The 13,487-nt window shown below is 42.3% G+C and overlaps 1 protein-coding gene across 1 annotated transcript; it reads left to right on the top strand.

Moving 5' to 3' along the window:
* LOC306976771 (BTB/POZ domain-containing adapter for CUL3-mediated RhoA degradation protein 2-like) lies at positions 1-12,730 on the top strand. Its single transcript, XM_079574831.1, has 8 exons — positions 1-155; positions 3,753-3,964; positions 4,041-4,230; positions 5,416-5,585; positions 5,691-5,777; positions 7,811-7,863; positions 9,036-9,231; positions 12,512-12,730. Exons 2-8 carry the CDS (start codon positions 3,881-3,883, stop codon positions 12,680-12,682), a joined length of 951 nt encoding a protein of 316 aa, XP_079430957.1. The 5' UTR covers positions 1-155; positions 3,753-3,880; the 3' UTR covers positions 12,683-12,730.
* The last annotated feature ends 757 nt before the right edge of the window (positions 12,731-13,487 follow it).

The raw sequence follows: 13,487 nt of genomic DNA, 5'->3' as shown, positions 1-13,487 counted from the left end.
TTACACCCAACACACGAAGGAAAATCAGACTCCGGGGATATTCTCACGTTTAGACTCATTTAAACTGAAAATACTCATTAAAAGTTCCCCCAGATTCACTTTTTTATCAGAACTCGACCTTGTGGACAAGAGGAAATGTCCGCGGACACAGAAACGTGAGTAAAAGACCGATTACGAAACTTTCCCAAACTAATGCTAGCAACAAAAACAGGCGCAGTCTGGAATGTCAGGATTGATTTTGTGAAAACTCGTGATTTTAACTTTAATATAACTTCTTATACTTTACAGTGAAATGTTGGCAAAACAGTAAAGGCTTTACGTCGTTTTATCACAAAATAAACCCGTGCGGCTGAAGTTCTGAGGCTCAGATTAGCTCCGCTGTGTTTCTGACCTGGTTCAGCCCAGGCCTTGTCCAGGTTTAGCTCCGGTTTTGTTCAGTCCCAGTTTAGTCCAAGTTCTGGCCGGTTTATTTCGGTGATTGATGAAGTGTCCATTGTATTTTATTATTTATGTGCATTTCGAAAAGTGTGAAGTATAAAGTGTCTGATAATGATGATGTTTTGTTACATAATCGCGGTTTCAGGGTTTCTGTGGAGCGTTGAAACATTAAAAGTCATTTGTTATTAAAGTAGTTTAACCTCTTAACTCCCGCCTGAACCGAGAGGATCTTTTTCCTCACGTCGTCAGATTTTTCTTCCATTTTTTTGTTGGGTATTCAACTCATTTGGTAACTCTTTTTTTTGTCATTTTTTGTCAATTTTTGGTAATTTTTTGGTCAAATTTTTATAATATTTTTGTATTTTTCTTTCAACATTTTGTCAAATTTTTGTTATTTTTTTTGTCATTTTTTTAACAAATTTTTATCTTTTTTTTTTTTCATTTTGTGTCACATTTTAGTCATTTTTTTAATCAAATTTTTGTCATTATTGGTCAATTTTTTGTCACATTTTTATCATATTTTTGTAGTTTTTTTCAACATTTTGTCACATTTTTGTCATTTTTTCGTAAGTTTTTTATAATTTTTTTTGGTCATTTTTCGTCAATTTTTTGTCAATTTCTTGTGACATTTTTGCCACTTTTTCATCAATTTTTCATCACTTTTTTGTCAATGTTTTCTCACTTTTTTGTCACATTTCCATCATTGTTTTCATCTCAGTTTTGTTGCTATTTTCACAGCTTTTTTCCAGAAGCTTTTGGACTGGGGTAAAGCCAAACTGGAGAAAATGTGCTCGGTTCAGGTGGGAGTTAAGGGGTTAAAAGCATTAAATTCAATTCAAACTGGCATTAAATGCATTGTTAGTGGGAAATCGTGACATTGTTAAACTATTATTTATTGCATATGTTTGTTGAAAATCCAAAGGTTCTGGTCAGACATTGTGTCTAATTTGCTTTAAGTTTCCCTCATTCTTCAATTTGATGGAATGTTTGCATATTTGGGCATTAAAAAGCATTAAAAAGCTTTACATTTGACTTGGTCGATCTACGTTCCCGCCCTCACCTGTGGTCATGAGATTTGGGTAATGACCGAAAGGACAAGATCGCGGATACAAGCGGCCGAAATGAGTTTCCTTCGCAGGGTGGCTGGGCGCACCCTCCGAGATCGGGTGAGGAGCTCAGTTACCCGGGAGGAGCTCGGAGTAGAGTCGCTGCTCCTTCACGTCGAGCTGAGGTGGCTGGAGCATCTGTTTTGGGCTTCCTCGGGAGGTGTTCCAGGCATGTCCTATCGGGACGAGGCCTCGTGGAAGACCCAGGACACGCTGGTGGGACTATGTCTCCGAGCTGGCCTGGTGTGGCCTCGGGGTCAGAACAGCTGGAGGAGGCGTGTGTGGATCGGGGAGTCTGGGTGTCCAGGATTTGAGCCACTAACCTTCTGGTTTTGAGACAACCTGCTCTATCAGCCGAGCCACTGTCGCTTTAAAAAATGAAGGCCTTGAGAGTCATAAAAATGAAATGAATCACTGAAACTTGATGTTGCTCAAATATTTTTACTGCATTTGTCAAAAATGAAAAATAATGGTCTTAAAAGAACAGGCCACCGTTTTTACATACAGAGACATGTTCTTACCTGAGCTCAGACAAGTTCATGTGTTCCTGTCTGGTCTTCACGCTTGTCCTCAGTCACGTAAACACAGACGGCGTTAGCATTTAGCCTCTCCCTCTCTCCTCTGTAGCTCCAAACCAGGTGAAGATAGAAGCTACCAAGCTCTTCCACGTTTTCCCTTTTTAAATATGTTTGCGTGAAGTTACACAATAAAATATAATTACACAAAATTAAGGAATGGAATCAGCTGTAAAGTGCTATATAAATAAACTTTGATTGATTGATTGAATGTGGATTTTCTAAGCGGATAAAAAGGGGAACTATATTGTAAGGCGTAGTAATACCAGGAGTAGTTCGACATCCACACAGTAAAGTGAAGATACTACGGTGGCTTATTCCTTTAAACCCAGAGTGACTCGTGGTTTTGATTGAAAATTGACACATTTTTGCCCAAAAGATTCGCTTTTGAATATTGTAATTTGTGTTTATCTTTCCTGTTTGATGGAATATCAGAATCAGAATAGTTTTTATTGCCATGGTTATGATCAGGTTCACGACTAAGATTTTTTTTTTTTTTTTCAGTCGATCGTGCAACATGAAACAAAAAATAAACTATAAGGGCTATAAGGGCATGCACAAGAAGATTAATTTTAAACTATGATAATGACAACAACAATTTGACACAGAACAACAGCCTGAGTGTAAATTCACAGACGTGCATAAACCCCTTAACTCCCACCTGACACATTTTCTCCACTTTGGCTTTACCCCAGTCCAAAAGCTTCTGGAAAAAAGCTGTGAAAATAGCAACAAAACTGAGACGAAAACAATGATTGAAATGTGACAAAAAAGTGAGAAAAAATGATGAAAAAGTGGCAAAAATGTCACAAGAAATTGACAAATTACAAAAATGTGACAAAAAAACCCCAAAAAACAAAAATATGACAAAAATGTGACAAAAATGTAACAAAAATTGACGAAAAAATAAAAAAAAATGTGACAAAAAAATTACAAAAATGTGACAACAATATGACAAAAATTTGACAAAAAAATTACAAAAAATCGACAAAGATTTGACAAAAAAATTGACAAAAATGTTACCAAAATGTGATAAAAATGTGACAAAAACAATACAAAAATGTGACAAAAAATGTGACAAAAAATTACCAAAAAATATTTTAAAAAATGTGATAAAAAATTGACGAAAAAATGACAAAAAATACGAAAATGTGACAAAATGTGACCAAAAAATGACAAAAATGTAACAAAAATGACAAAAAATTTATAAAAAATTAACGAAAAAATGAAAAAAAGTGACAAAAAATGTGACAAAATGTGACTAAAAAATTACAAAAAAATGACCAAAAAATTTGATAAAAAAATGACGAAAAAATGACATAAATGTGACAAAAAATTACAATAAAATGACAAAAAAGTAAAAAAAATAAATGAGTTGAATACCCCCAAAAAAATTTAAAAATCTGATGACGTGAGGAAAAAGATCCTCTCGGTTCAGGCGGGAGTTAAGAGGTTAAGTGTTAGCAGCAGATCTACGTATGGACAGACCACATAGTGCAACAGAGCAGAGCAAAAGGAGCAGGTTATTCCCTTCTTTAGTTTGATCATTTGAACATTTGAAAATCAGGACTAGTTCAGTCTAACCTAAACCAGGCCTAACCCAGACTTAGTGAACCCTCTGTGTCTCCCTCAGTTCCCCGTGAGCTCGGTCCCATGCGCTCTTTCCCCCGCGGCCTGTAGCTCCCGCCCGCTCTCGGCTCCACCACGGCGGGGCCGCTGAGGTCCACCGTGTGCCGGGTGGTCATCTACCTCCAGAAGGACATGTCCGGCCACGGCTGCCCCAGCGACGAGCACCGATCCCGGGAGGAGAGCCCGGTCAGCCCTCGGGCCCCCGCGGAGGCACAGGTGAGGTCTTGTGATGAGTGTGACTGTCTCAAGCCTTTCCCTCGTCTTTCCTCATCTCCGTCTCTCCGTCCTCCAGGTGCAGGCGGAGCAGGACAGACGCCGCTGCAGCACACGCAGACGACCACCCGGGGGCGCTGTGGGGCAGTACGTGCGCCTGAACGTGGGCGGGACCCTGTTCCAGTGCCCGCTCCGCGTCCTGACCCGACACGACTCGCTGCTCAAAGACATGTTCAGCGGCAAAATGGAGGTGTTCACGGACAGAGAAGGTGCGCTCTTCACCTGGGACAAATATTCTGCCAAAATAAAGTCAAATGTGATTACCGTAAATTCTCTGATACTGGCCTGTATTCCATTAGCGGCCGGGTCTCTGACAGAGGCCGGGTTCGCGGCTGGCGGAGGCAAATTAAAGCCGGTCTCTAAAACAGGCCGGGGCTTTTATTAGAAACTATAGCTGTAGAAATATTCCCCATGTTAGGAATTTGTCTCATACTGGTGTAAATGAAAACTCACGTGCTGGAAGTAAACAAACGGGAACCCGGGCGATGGGGACGCTGCGGAGGAGCTGATCCGAGCGTAACTTTGACACAGATTTAGCCACTTTTCAAACCTCCTGTGACGATATTTGTAGAAACAGGGCAAATGTTGTGTGACCCTCCAGGGTTTTAATAAAGTCTCCATCGCGTCTTCAAAGCACGTCCAGCTGCTCCGTGTGCAGGTCAGTCCCACGCCTCAAAATAACTCCTCCCATCAGTGCGAGCGTCTCGTCTTCTCTCGGGTCAGTCTCATGATCGATCACAAACACAAACGCTCCGTCTAAACTCGCCTTTTACACGAGATAACAACAAATAATCCGATCTGCGGTAAAAACGAAACAGAAACCTGCAGTGACACTGATGTCAATGCTCCGCTAATTTTGTTGTCCCGACAAAATAAAAGGCGTCAATGTTCCAGCCGCTGGGAGAGGGTTTGAAATGTTAATTGATAAATGAACCTAATATTTTAGGTGCAAATAGACACAAATCTCGTTTTTCTTCATTTTCCTGGTCGTCCGTTTTGCTCAAATAAAGGCCTGTCTCTAATTGTGGCCTGGTTCCAATAAAGGCCTGGTCCTCGATGCCCTTGAGTAAATAAAGGCCCCGGCCTCTATTAGAGCATTTACGGTACTCCTCAAATATAACAGACATAATAAAGACGCTTTTCAAAACAACGCCACAGCGAATGTGCTTTGAACAAACCGTCAGGCAGTGTTAATACTTCATCTGTCATTTATAAAAGGATAGTAATTATGTATGACAGCCCTAAATAACAGGTATATATATATATCTCTCTTTAAACCCTTAGAAAGCTTTTAGTGAGAGATTTTAATGACAGATGTTTTACGGCCCTGTCTGCACGTGGCCACAGAACTGTTATTTCTGTGTTTTTAACTGTTTGGCCGTGTTGTGCTTCAGGCTGGGTCCTGGTCGACCGCAGCGGGAAACACTTTGGCTCCGTCCTGCAGTTCCTCCTAGAGGGCGCTGTTGTCCTGCCCAAAAACCCGCAGGCTTTAAACGAGCTCATGAACGAGGCCAAATACTACAGACTCCAGGGACTGGTGCAGCTCTGCCACAGCACTCTGCAGGTGAGTGAAGACCGCGACTGTGGTAGTTTTAGTTTTGGGAGGATTTACTGAGTGGTTTTAACTTGAGTTTGGACGGTTTGTGAAGTGTGGGGTTTGCGTCTGCAGAAGGAGCGGCCGGAGCTGCCGCGCTGTGCGGTTCCTCTCGTCACCTCCAGGAAAGAGGAAGAGCGGCTCATCAGCTCCTCCACAAAGGTCTGTAGAACAAACACAGAAAGCTTCTCCTTCATATCAAGTCACATTTAGAGATGCTGGTGATTCAATTTGTATCAGATTCAGATTCATCAGATTCATTATATTGGCCATTTGCAGTTTGAAAGACCACATTGGAAAAAAATGAGCCAAGAGCTGAAAGTGCGATATGTAAAACACGCAAAAAGACACAATATAAAAAACAGAACAAACAAACAATGCCACATTAAAAGCCTATGGGCAAAATACTGCACAATAAAAGTCCACACAGATAAATATGATAGAAGTGCCTTGTTTAAAGTGATCACAGCTTGAGGAAAGAAACTGTTAATATGTCGATCAGTAGAACATATAATGGAGCGATACCTTCTCCCTGAAGGAAGCATCTCAGAAAAGGCCTGAGCCGGGCGGCCTGAGGCATCATTTGCAAGTTGTAAAGCTCGATTCAGTAGTCGAGCTTTATATGTGGCCTCCAGGAGCGGCAAAGTGCAGCCAGTGGTCCTGAGGCTGAGGGAACCACTTTGTTCAAAGCCTTTTTCTCTTTCAGAGTGAGACCAAACCACACGGTAATACAACTGGTTAGGAAACTCTCAATTACACAATTATAAAAGTTCAAAAGAATCAGAAACCACTTTGATGTCAGCGTTCTGTTTAATGAGGCTACTGTATGGTCATTAGTGGGGATAATGGGTGTGAAACCCGGCGTCATACCGGCCCCTCCTGCCTGAATGGGCTCATCAGAGCTGTCGATCAGAGGCTCCTTCTTCACAACTTTCAGTGCAAACACGACTGTGTTCAGACGCTCAGGGGCTGCGTCTGTACCTCGGGCACTTTGTTTATTTCTTATGACAGAAATAATGAAAAAGCTGTTTTACAAATTAAAATCAGGCCGTAAGACATTACATTACAGACGTCGGGCACTTCCGCTCTGCTCTGACGACACAACTGAGCAGGTCAGTGGTTTCCAGGAGAGGGCGGAGCAGCAGGATTCAGGAGGATTCAGGAGGATTCAGGAGGATTCAGGAGGATTCAGGAGGATTCAGGAGGATTGCTGAGAACTGCGTGAATGAAGCCAAAAAACACTCTGAGGTGTTTTTGTTAAAGAAATAGCAACAACATGGCTAAAAGCTCCAAAAAGTTGATTTAGTCTGAAATAGGACCTTTAAAGTTTCAGGACGAGTCGATTTCTTTGTAACCCCCGGCTCACATTAAATCTGTTTACGGTCCAGTTCGGCATCCGCGAACTTAGAAAGTCATTAAAACCAATGTTGCAGACTCACACTGCTCCGCGAAGTCCGGGTCCGGCTACCGAGGCCGTCCGGCGTCAACGGAAAGAGTCCGCAAGAAGTCTATTTTTGCCGGACGCCGGAGCCCCAGCGGATCAAGCTGACAGAAAAACACGAGCCAAGCAGGAAGTCAGGTCTCGTGAGGAAAGAAGATCCGGTGTATTTCAAAATAAAATCGCTCTGCTCGCTCCTTATCTGGTCTCGTTTACCACCTGTACATGCGCGTAACGTCGTAATGTGAACATTTCTCCATTACCAGTGACACGGGGGCAGGAGTGTGTGAAAGCGTCCACTTCACTGGGGAGAGTCGTTGTTCTGGCAAATGTGGCTTTTGTTTACAAAAACTACGTATACACGGGGCTAATCATCCCGTAAACTCGCACCAAGCAGGAAACCCGCACTTCTGTTCTCGCGAGTGCTGTTTCTGTGCCTGGAGCAGCGTCTGGGCCGGAGCCGGCGGAGCCACAGTGTCAGCCGGACTCACTGTGAGTGGTAGTTTGGGGCGAACCCGGACTGGATCAGGACCGAACCTGGACCGGACCCGGACCGTAGTTAATGTGAGCCTGGGGTAAAACGTGGCCCTTGTTCACTTTAATGCACTGCTTTCATTTAAGCCCCGTGAATAACACAAGACACGACTGAAACTAATCCTGAATTGTCATTTTAACATTTATAAAATATTAGTTTAGTTTAACAGTCATAGTTTTAATCATTTTTGGTGATTTGTGGTTTTATTTCTGTCTTTTTCAGCCGGTGGTGAAGCTGGTGTACAACAGGAGCAACAATAAGTACTCGTACACAAGGTAACGCTCTTACAAACTGTGCCGCTCGAGTTTTGGATGTTTTTAGTCCCTTCTTCTCATTTTAGTTTAACCTCTTACCACCCGCCTAAACCGAATGCCTTCTGTCCTCTTTGGCTATAGGCCTGTGTAACACCTCATTTGAAAGCTAAGACCCACAAAACTGATCTTTTTCCTCGCGTTGTTGCTGTGTTGTGTCACCTTTTGTATGTTTTTTTTTGTCACTTTTTGGTTGAGTTTTTGTCACATTTTTGTTGAATTTTCGTCACATTTTTGTTGAATTTTTGTCACTTTTTATTGAATTTTTGTTGAATTTTTGTTGATTTTTTGTCACATTTTTGTCACATTTTTGTCATATTTTTGTTGAATTTTTGTCACATTTTTGTTGAATTTTAGTCACATTTTTGTTGAATTTTAGTCACATTTTTGTTGAATTTTTGTCACATTTTTGTTGAATTTTTGTCACATTTTTGTTGAATTTTCGTCACATTTTTGTTGAATTTTAGTCACATTTTTGTTGATTTTTTGTCACATTTTTGTTGAATTTTCGTCACATTTTTGTTGAATTTTTGTTGAATTTTTGTCACATTTTTGTCACATTTTTGTCACATTTTTGTAACATTTTTGTTGAATTTTCGTCACATTTTTGTTGAATTTTTGTTGAATTTTTGTCACATTTTTGTCACATTTTTGTCATATTTTTGTCACATTTTTGTCATATTTTTGTTAAATTTTCGTCACATTTTTGTTGAATTTTTGTCACATTTTTGTTGAATTTTTGTCACTTTTTGTTGAATTTTCGTCACATTTTTGTTGAATTTTTGTCACATTTTTGTTGAATTTTTGTTGAATTTTTGTCACATTTTTGTTGAATTTTTGTCACATTTTTGTTGAATTTTTGTCACTTTTTGATGAATGTTTGTCACATTTTTGTTGCATTTACATCCTTGTTTTCTTCTCATTTTTTGTGGCTGTTTTGGTGTTTTTTCCCAAGAAGCTTTTTGATTAGGGTAAAGCCAAACTGGTGAAAATGGGATCCGTTCAGGTGGGAGTTAAGAGGTTAAGAGTCGACGAAACTATGTGGAGATTGAAGTCCTAGTTTTAGTCTCATTTTAGCCACAGGAACATGGCTTTGACTGAACCTCTGATGAGATGTTTCCTCTCCGTCTCCGCAGTAACTCGGACGATAACCTGCTGAGGAACATCGAGCTGTTCGAGCGTCTGTCTCTGAGCTTCAGCTGCAGAGTCCTGTTCATCAAGAACGTGATCGGGGACGAGATCTGCTGCTGGTCCTTCTACGGCCAGAGGAGGAAGCTGTCGGAGGTCTGCTGCACCTCCATCGTCTACTCCACCGAGAAGAAGCACACCAAGGTGAGACCCGGGGGAGGGAGACCCGGGGGGGGAGCGAGACCCGGGGGGGAGCGAGACCCGGGGGGGAGCGAGACCCGGGGGGGAGAGAGACCCCAGGGGAGAGAGACCCGGGGGGGGAGCGAGACCCGGGGGGGGAGAGAGACCCCGGGGGAGCGAGACCCGGGGGGGGAGCGAGACCCGGGGGGGAGCGAGACCCGGGGGGGAGCGAGACCCGGGGGGGAGAGAGACCCGGGGGAGGGAGACCAGGGGGAGCGAGACCCCGGGGAGCGAGACCCCGGGGAGCGAGACCGGGGGGAGAGATATATATATATAGTTTGGCTTTACCTGAATCTAAAAGCTTCTTGAATAAAGTGTCAAAATAGTGACAAAAACAAGGACACACTTGGTGAAGGCGGGGCTTAACCTCTTAACCCCCACCTTTACCGAGCACATTTTCTCTTGTTCGGCTTTACCCAAATCTAAAAGCTTCTCATCTGGAGTGTGTTATGTCTCATTTGAAAGCTAAGACCTGGTTGTCACTTTTTCGTCGTATGTTTTAATTTTTTTGTTACTTATTTGTTACTTTTTTGCAATTTTTGGTGCTTTTTTTTGTAGCTTTTGTGGTGCTTTTTTTGTGGTGCATTTTCAGTTCAAGTGGGTGTTAAGAGGTTAAAGGGATATTTCAGGATTTTTGATTTAGGGCCTCATTTCCTTGTTATCCAGAGTTGAGTGTAGTTTTTTTTAAATTCATGTAGTCCTTATATTTGAAGAGTTTAGTGGTGCTAGGCTAGTGCTAGGCTAGTGCATGTCTATGGTAACTAGTAGCCTGCATTAAAAACCTCTTCTAAATCATGGGCTCGTCCTCCAAACGTTGCCATATCTGATTTGTAAAAAGCTCCTTTGTGAATTCCACGCGTAGTAATAGGGCTGTGCAATTAATCGAAATTCTATTACGATTTCGATTATTACACTAGACGATCACAAAAATAGCATAATCGAGAACAAACGATTATTAAGGATGCCCTCCCGCTCGTCCGTCCTGCGCGATTTGTGTGACGCGTCTGATCAGCTGAACCACCAGCGCAGCCTGACAGAACTGTAAATAATATCTACTAATATGTTTTATACCTAACTCTTGAGATAACGCCTGTTAAGAGCTCACCTTGTGCTGAAGGAGAACAGCTGTTTCAGAAGCCTCGACATCCTTTACTCAGGCACTGGTTTTGTTTAGTAGAAAAGTCTAAAACTCTTCTTCAGGAGCAGATCAACGGAGCTCAAACAAACTCTTATTTCATGCTGATGAGATGATTGTTTCTGTTCCCTTCGCATTTCACGAGCTAAAGGCTCAGGCTTTGGTCTGACATAAAAACATCAGCGCTGAGTGATGATGTCATCAGGCCGCGCCGCTCTGTTGGACAGGTGTGAGGGCTGGCCAGCAGGGGGCAGGTGTCCCTATATGATTAGTTTAGAAACGTGAGCATAATGAAAAAAAATGCTTTTATTGTCCAAAGAAAATATAGTCCATAGTTGTTTTTTAAAATAATAATAAAAATGAATAAATAAAATAAAGATTTTTTAAGGCAACAAATAATCGTTTGAACAATCGTGATTTCAATTATTACTAAAATAATCGTGATTATTATTTTTTCTATAATCGAGCAGCCCTATGTAGTAACGTCAGGTAAACAAACTACTGTAGATCCGGTAACCGAGCAGATCACTCCGCCGCTGCGTAGCTACAACCAGGAAGCTGATGCTGCTCAAATATAAGTTCTTTTAAATGCAAAATGATTATATTTAAAACATGATTCAGTCACACAGACATTTCTATGGGTCGTCTGGTGGTATCAGTGATTTACCTCAGGTGCTCTGTGGGTCAGACTGTTTTTACTCTGGATAACTTGGAAATGAGGCCCTATGACAAAAATCCTGAAATATCCCTTGAAGAGATGTAGTTTATGGTTTCATTTTGTAGATAAAATTATTCATTCATCAAGCCTGTAAAGTGTGGAGTCTGTAGGAGCCACTAAAGTGCAGATGATGTTAAAGAGTGGAATGAAAACGGCTCTGAAGTCCCAGAAAGCCCCATGAGCTTAGAGCAGCTTTAAGGAGAGTTTGGTCTGACATTAAAACTAAGATGTTAAAACAGAAAAGTAGCATAAAAAATCTCATCATTAACCACAGCGTGACTCTGACTCCACTTTATTTTTATTGCACATTTCATACTTAAGTGTTGCTTCATATAAAAGTATTACAAATATTCAATAATGAAAAACAGCTGAATTAGATACATACAGTTAAATACATAGAAACAACAGAAAAATGAAATATAACAGTCGTAGTTTATTCTTCAGTCATTATTTTTGAGAGTTTCGATGATCTGTTACACTGGCCTATAGACGGTACAACAGCGCTCGGTTAAAGCAGCACTAAGGAACTTGTTTACCTGAATAAATCCTTCCCGTTGTCCCTCTGGTGCGTTAAAGGGATGATTGTGGTTTTCTGGCCAGAGACACCAGGGGGAGATGAAAGACCCTCCAATTGCAACTTCGCTGCCTCCGGGTCGGAGTCACCAATACACACTGATGGACTCACGAAGAAGAAGCTAACAGGCTAAAGGGCAAAGCTAACTGCGGGCTAGCACCACTTTAGTGAAAAAAATGATCTCCATTGTGTAATTGGACGTACAATATCCTTGCAGGATGCAGTACACTTTTTGACCACCAGCGTCATATTGGGGGCGCTGTTTCACTCCTTTCGCAAAGTTAAGGAAACACTGTTGTGGTGTCTGACAGAGCGTTGTAGCATCAGCTTTCACAGTTTTTCAACTTTTATTGCAAAGGTTGTTACGTCAACAACAGTATATGTTAAAAAAAATTACTTATAAAAGAATTGATGCTGAACTGACACTTTCAAAATAATCTAATGTGGCATTTTCTTTAAAGTGAAAGAATGAGGTAAAGTTACTGTAGGTGCTGTAGATACAGGTGTTTGTTTTTGGACTAAATTGCTACAATTCTTGATTTTCTTTTACTAAAATGAGGCTTTTGCCATAGTTACCATTCGTTTTAACATAGCATGTTATTTGCATAGATAGAATCAAATGCAAATGTGGGCTATCGAAAAAAAAAAAAAATTTGCAGTTAAATGTGTTGACTCGAGACTTGCATTTAGTGACTTACTGACTCACCTCTGGAAAATACCGGTTCCTCAGCGTTTGTATCGAGATGTAACATCCTCTAATGACATATGAGCGGATTTGAATGCTAAAAAGCTTTATTGTTTTCTTGTCTTTGTCCAGGTGGAGTTTCCCGAGGCTCGTATTTACGAAGAGACCCTGAACGCGCTCCTGTACGAGACGGTGCCGCTGCCCGACCACTCCCTGCTGGAGGCCACACGGAGGCGCTACAACCACTGCGGCACCCACAGCGAGGAGGAGGAGGGGCCCGGCCCGGGACTGGCCTTGCTTTAAGTCCCGAGGGCGACGGACGGGTCTTTCAATCAAACTGAAAACGCTGCTGTTGAACCAACCGAGAACTTGTGAAACGAATCAGTCGGCGGGAAGCGGCTTGACGCTGTGGGTGCGCATGTGTGCGTTGAGGTGACTCTTCTGGGCAAAGGCTGCGTCGCACACGGGGCAGCTGTAGGGTTTCTCCCCCGTGTGGGTTCTCGTGTGGACTTCGAGGTGGTCTTTTCTGACAAATGTCTTCTGGCAGATTAAACAGACGTACGGTTTCTCCCCGGTGTGTGTTCTTCTGTGTAACCTGAGGGAAGACGGGTCGGAGAACTGTTTTTCGCAGTACGAGCAGCTGTACGGCTTCTCTCCCGTGTGCGTTCTGACATGTGAGTCGAGATAGCTCTTCTGGGAAAACGTCTTCTCGCAGATGGTGCAGCTGTAAGGCTTCGCTCCCGTGTGTTTCCTCTTGTGTTTGTTCAGGTCACCGCGGTGGACGAAGGTTTTCTCGCAGGACGAGCAGCTGTACGGCTTCTCCCCTGTGTGGGTTCTTACGTGTGCGTCCAGAGTCGTTTTATGAGCAAAGGTTTTCTCACAGGTCGGGCAGCTGTAAGGTCTCTCTCCTGTGTGTGTTCTCTCGTGTGTGTTTAGATGGCCTTTATGATTAAATGTTTTCTGGCAGAAAGAACAACTGAAGGGCTTCTCTCCTGTGTGAACTCTGACGTGGTTTTGTAAATGCTGTTTCGTATCAAATCTCCTTTGACAAAACGGACACGGGTGCTTCTTCCCCTCCTCTCCTGACATTATGTGGACAGTGGTCTCT

Source organism: Gobius niger (genome assembly GCF_951799975.1).
Source record: "Gobius niger genome assembly, chromosome: 1".
Taxonomy (NCBI): Eukaryota; Metazoa; Chordata; class Actinopteri; order Gobiiformes; family Gobiidae; genus Gobius; species Gobius niger.
The sequence above is the reverse complement of the archived record's forward strand: the minus strand, read 5'-3'. Positions and strand labels throughout refer to the sequence as shown.

Excerpts from the sequence above, each read along its gene's own strand:
- LOC306976771 (XM_079574831.1), top strand. The coding sequence starts at position 3,881 with ATGTCCGGCCACGGCTGCCCCAGCGACGAGCACCGATCCCGGGAGGAG. Across the intron at positions 4,231-5,415 it reads GGTGTTCACGGACAGAGAAG|GCTGGGTCCTGGTCGACCGC; the intron begins GTGCGCTCTTCA and ends GTTGTGCTTCAG. Across the intron at positions 5,586-5,690 it reads TCTGCCACAGCACTCTGCAG|AAGGAGCGGCCGGAGCTGCC; the intron begins GTGAGTGAAGAC and ends TTGCGTCTGCAG.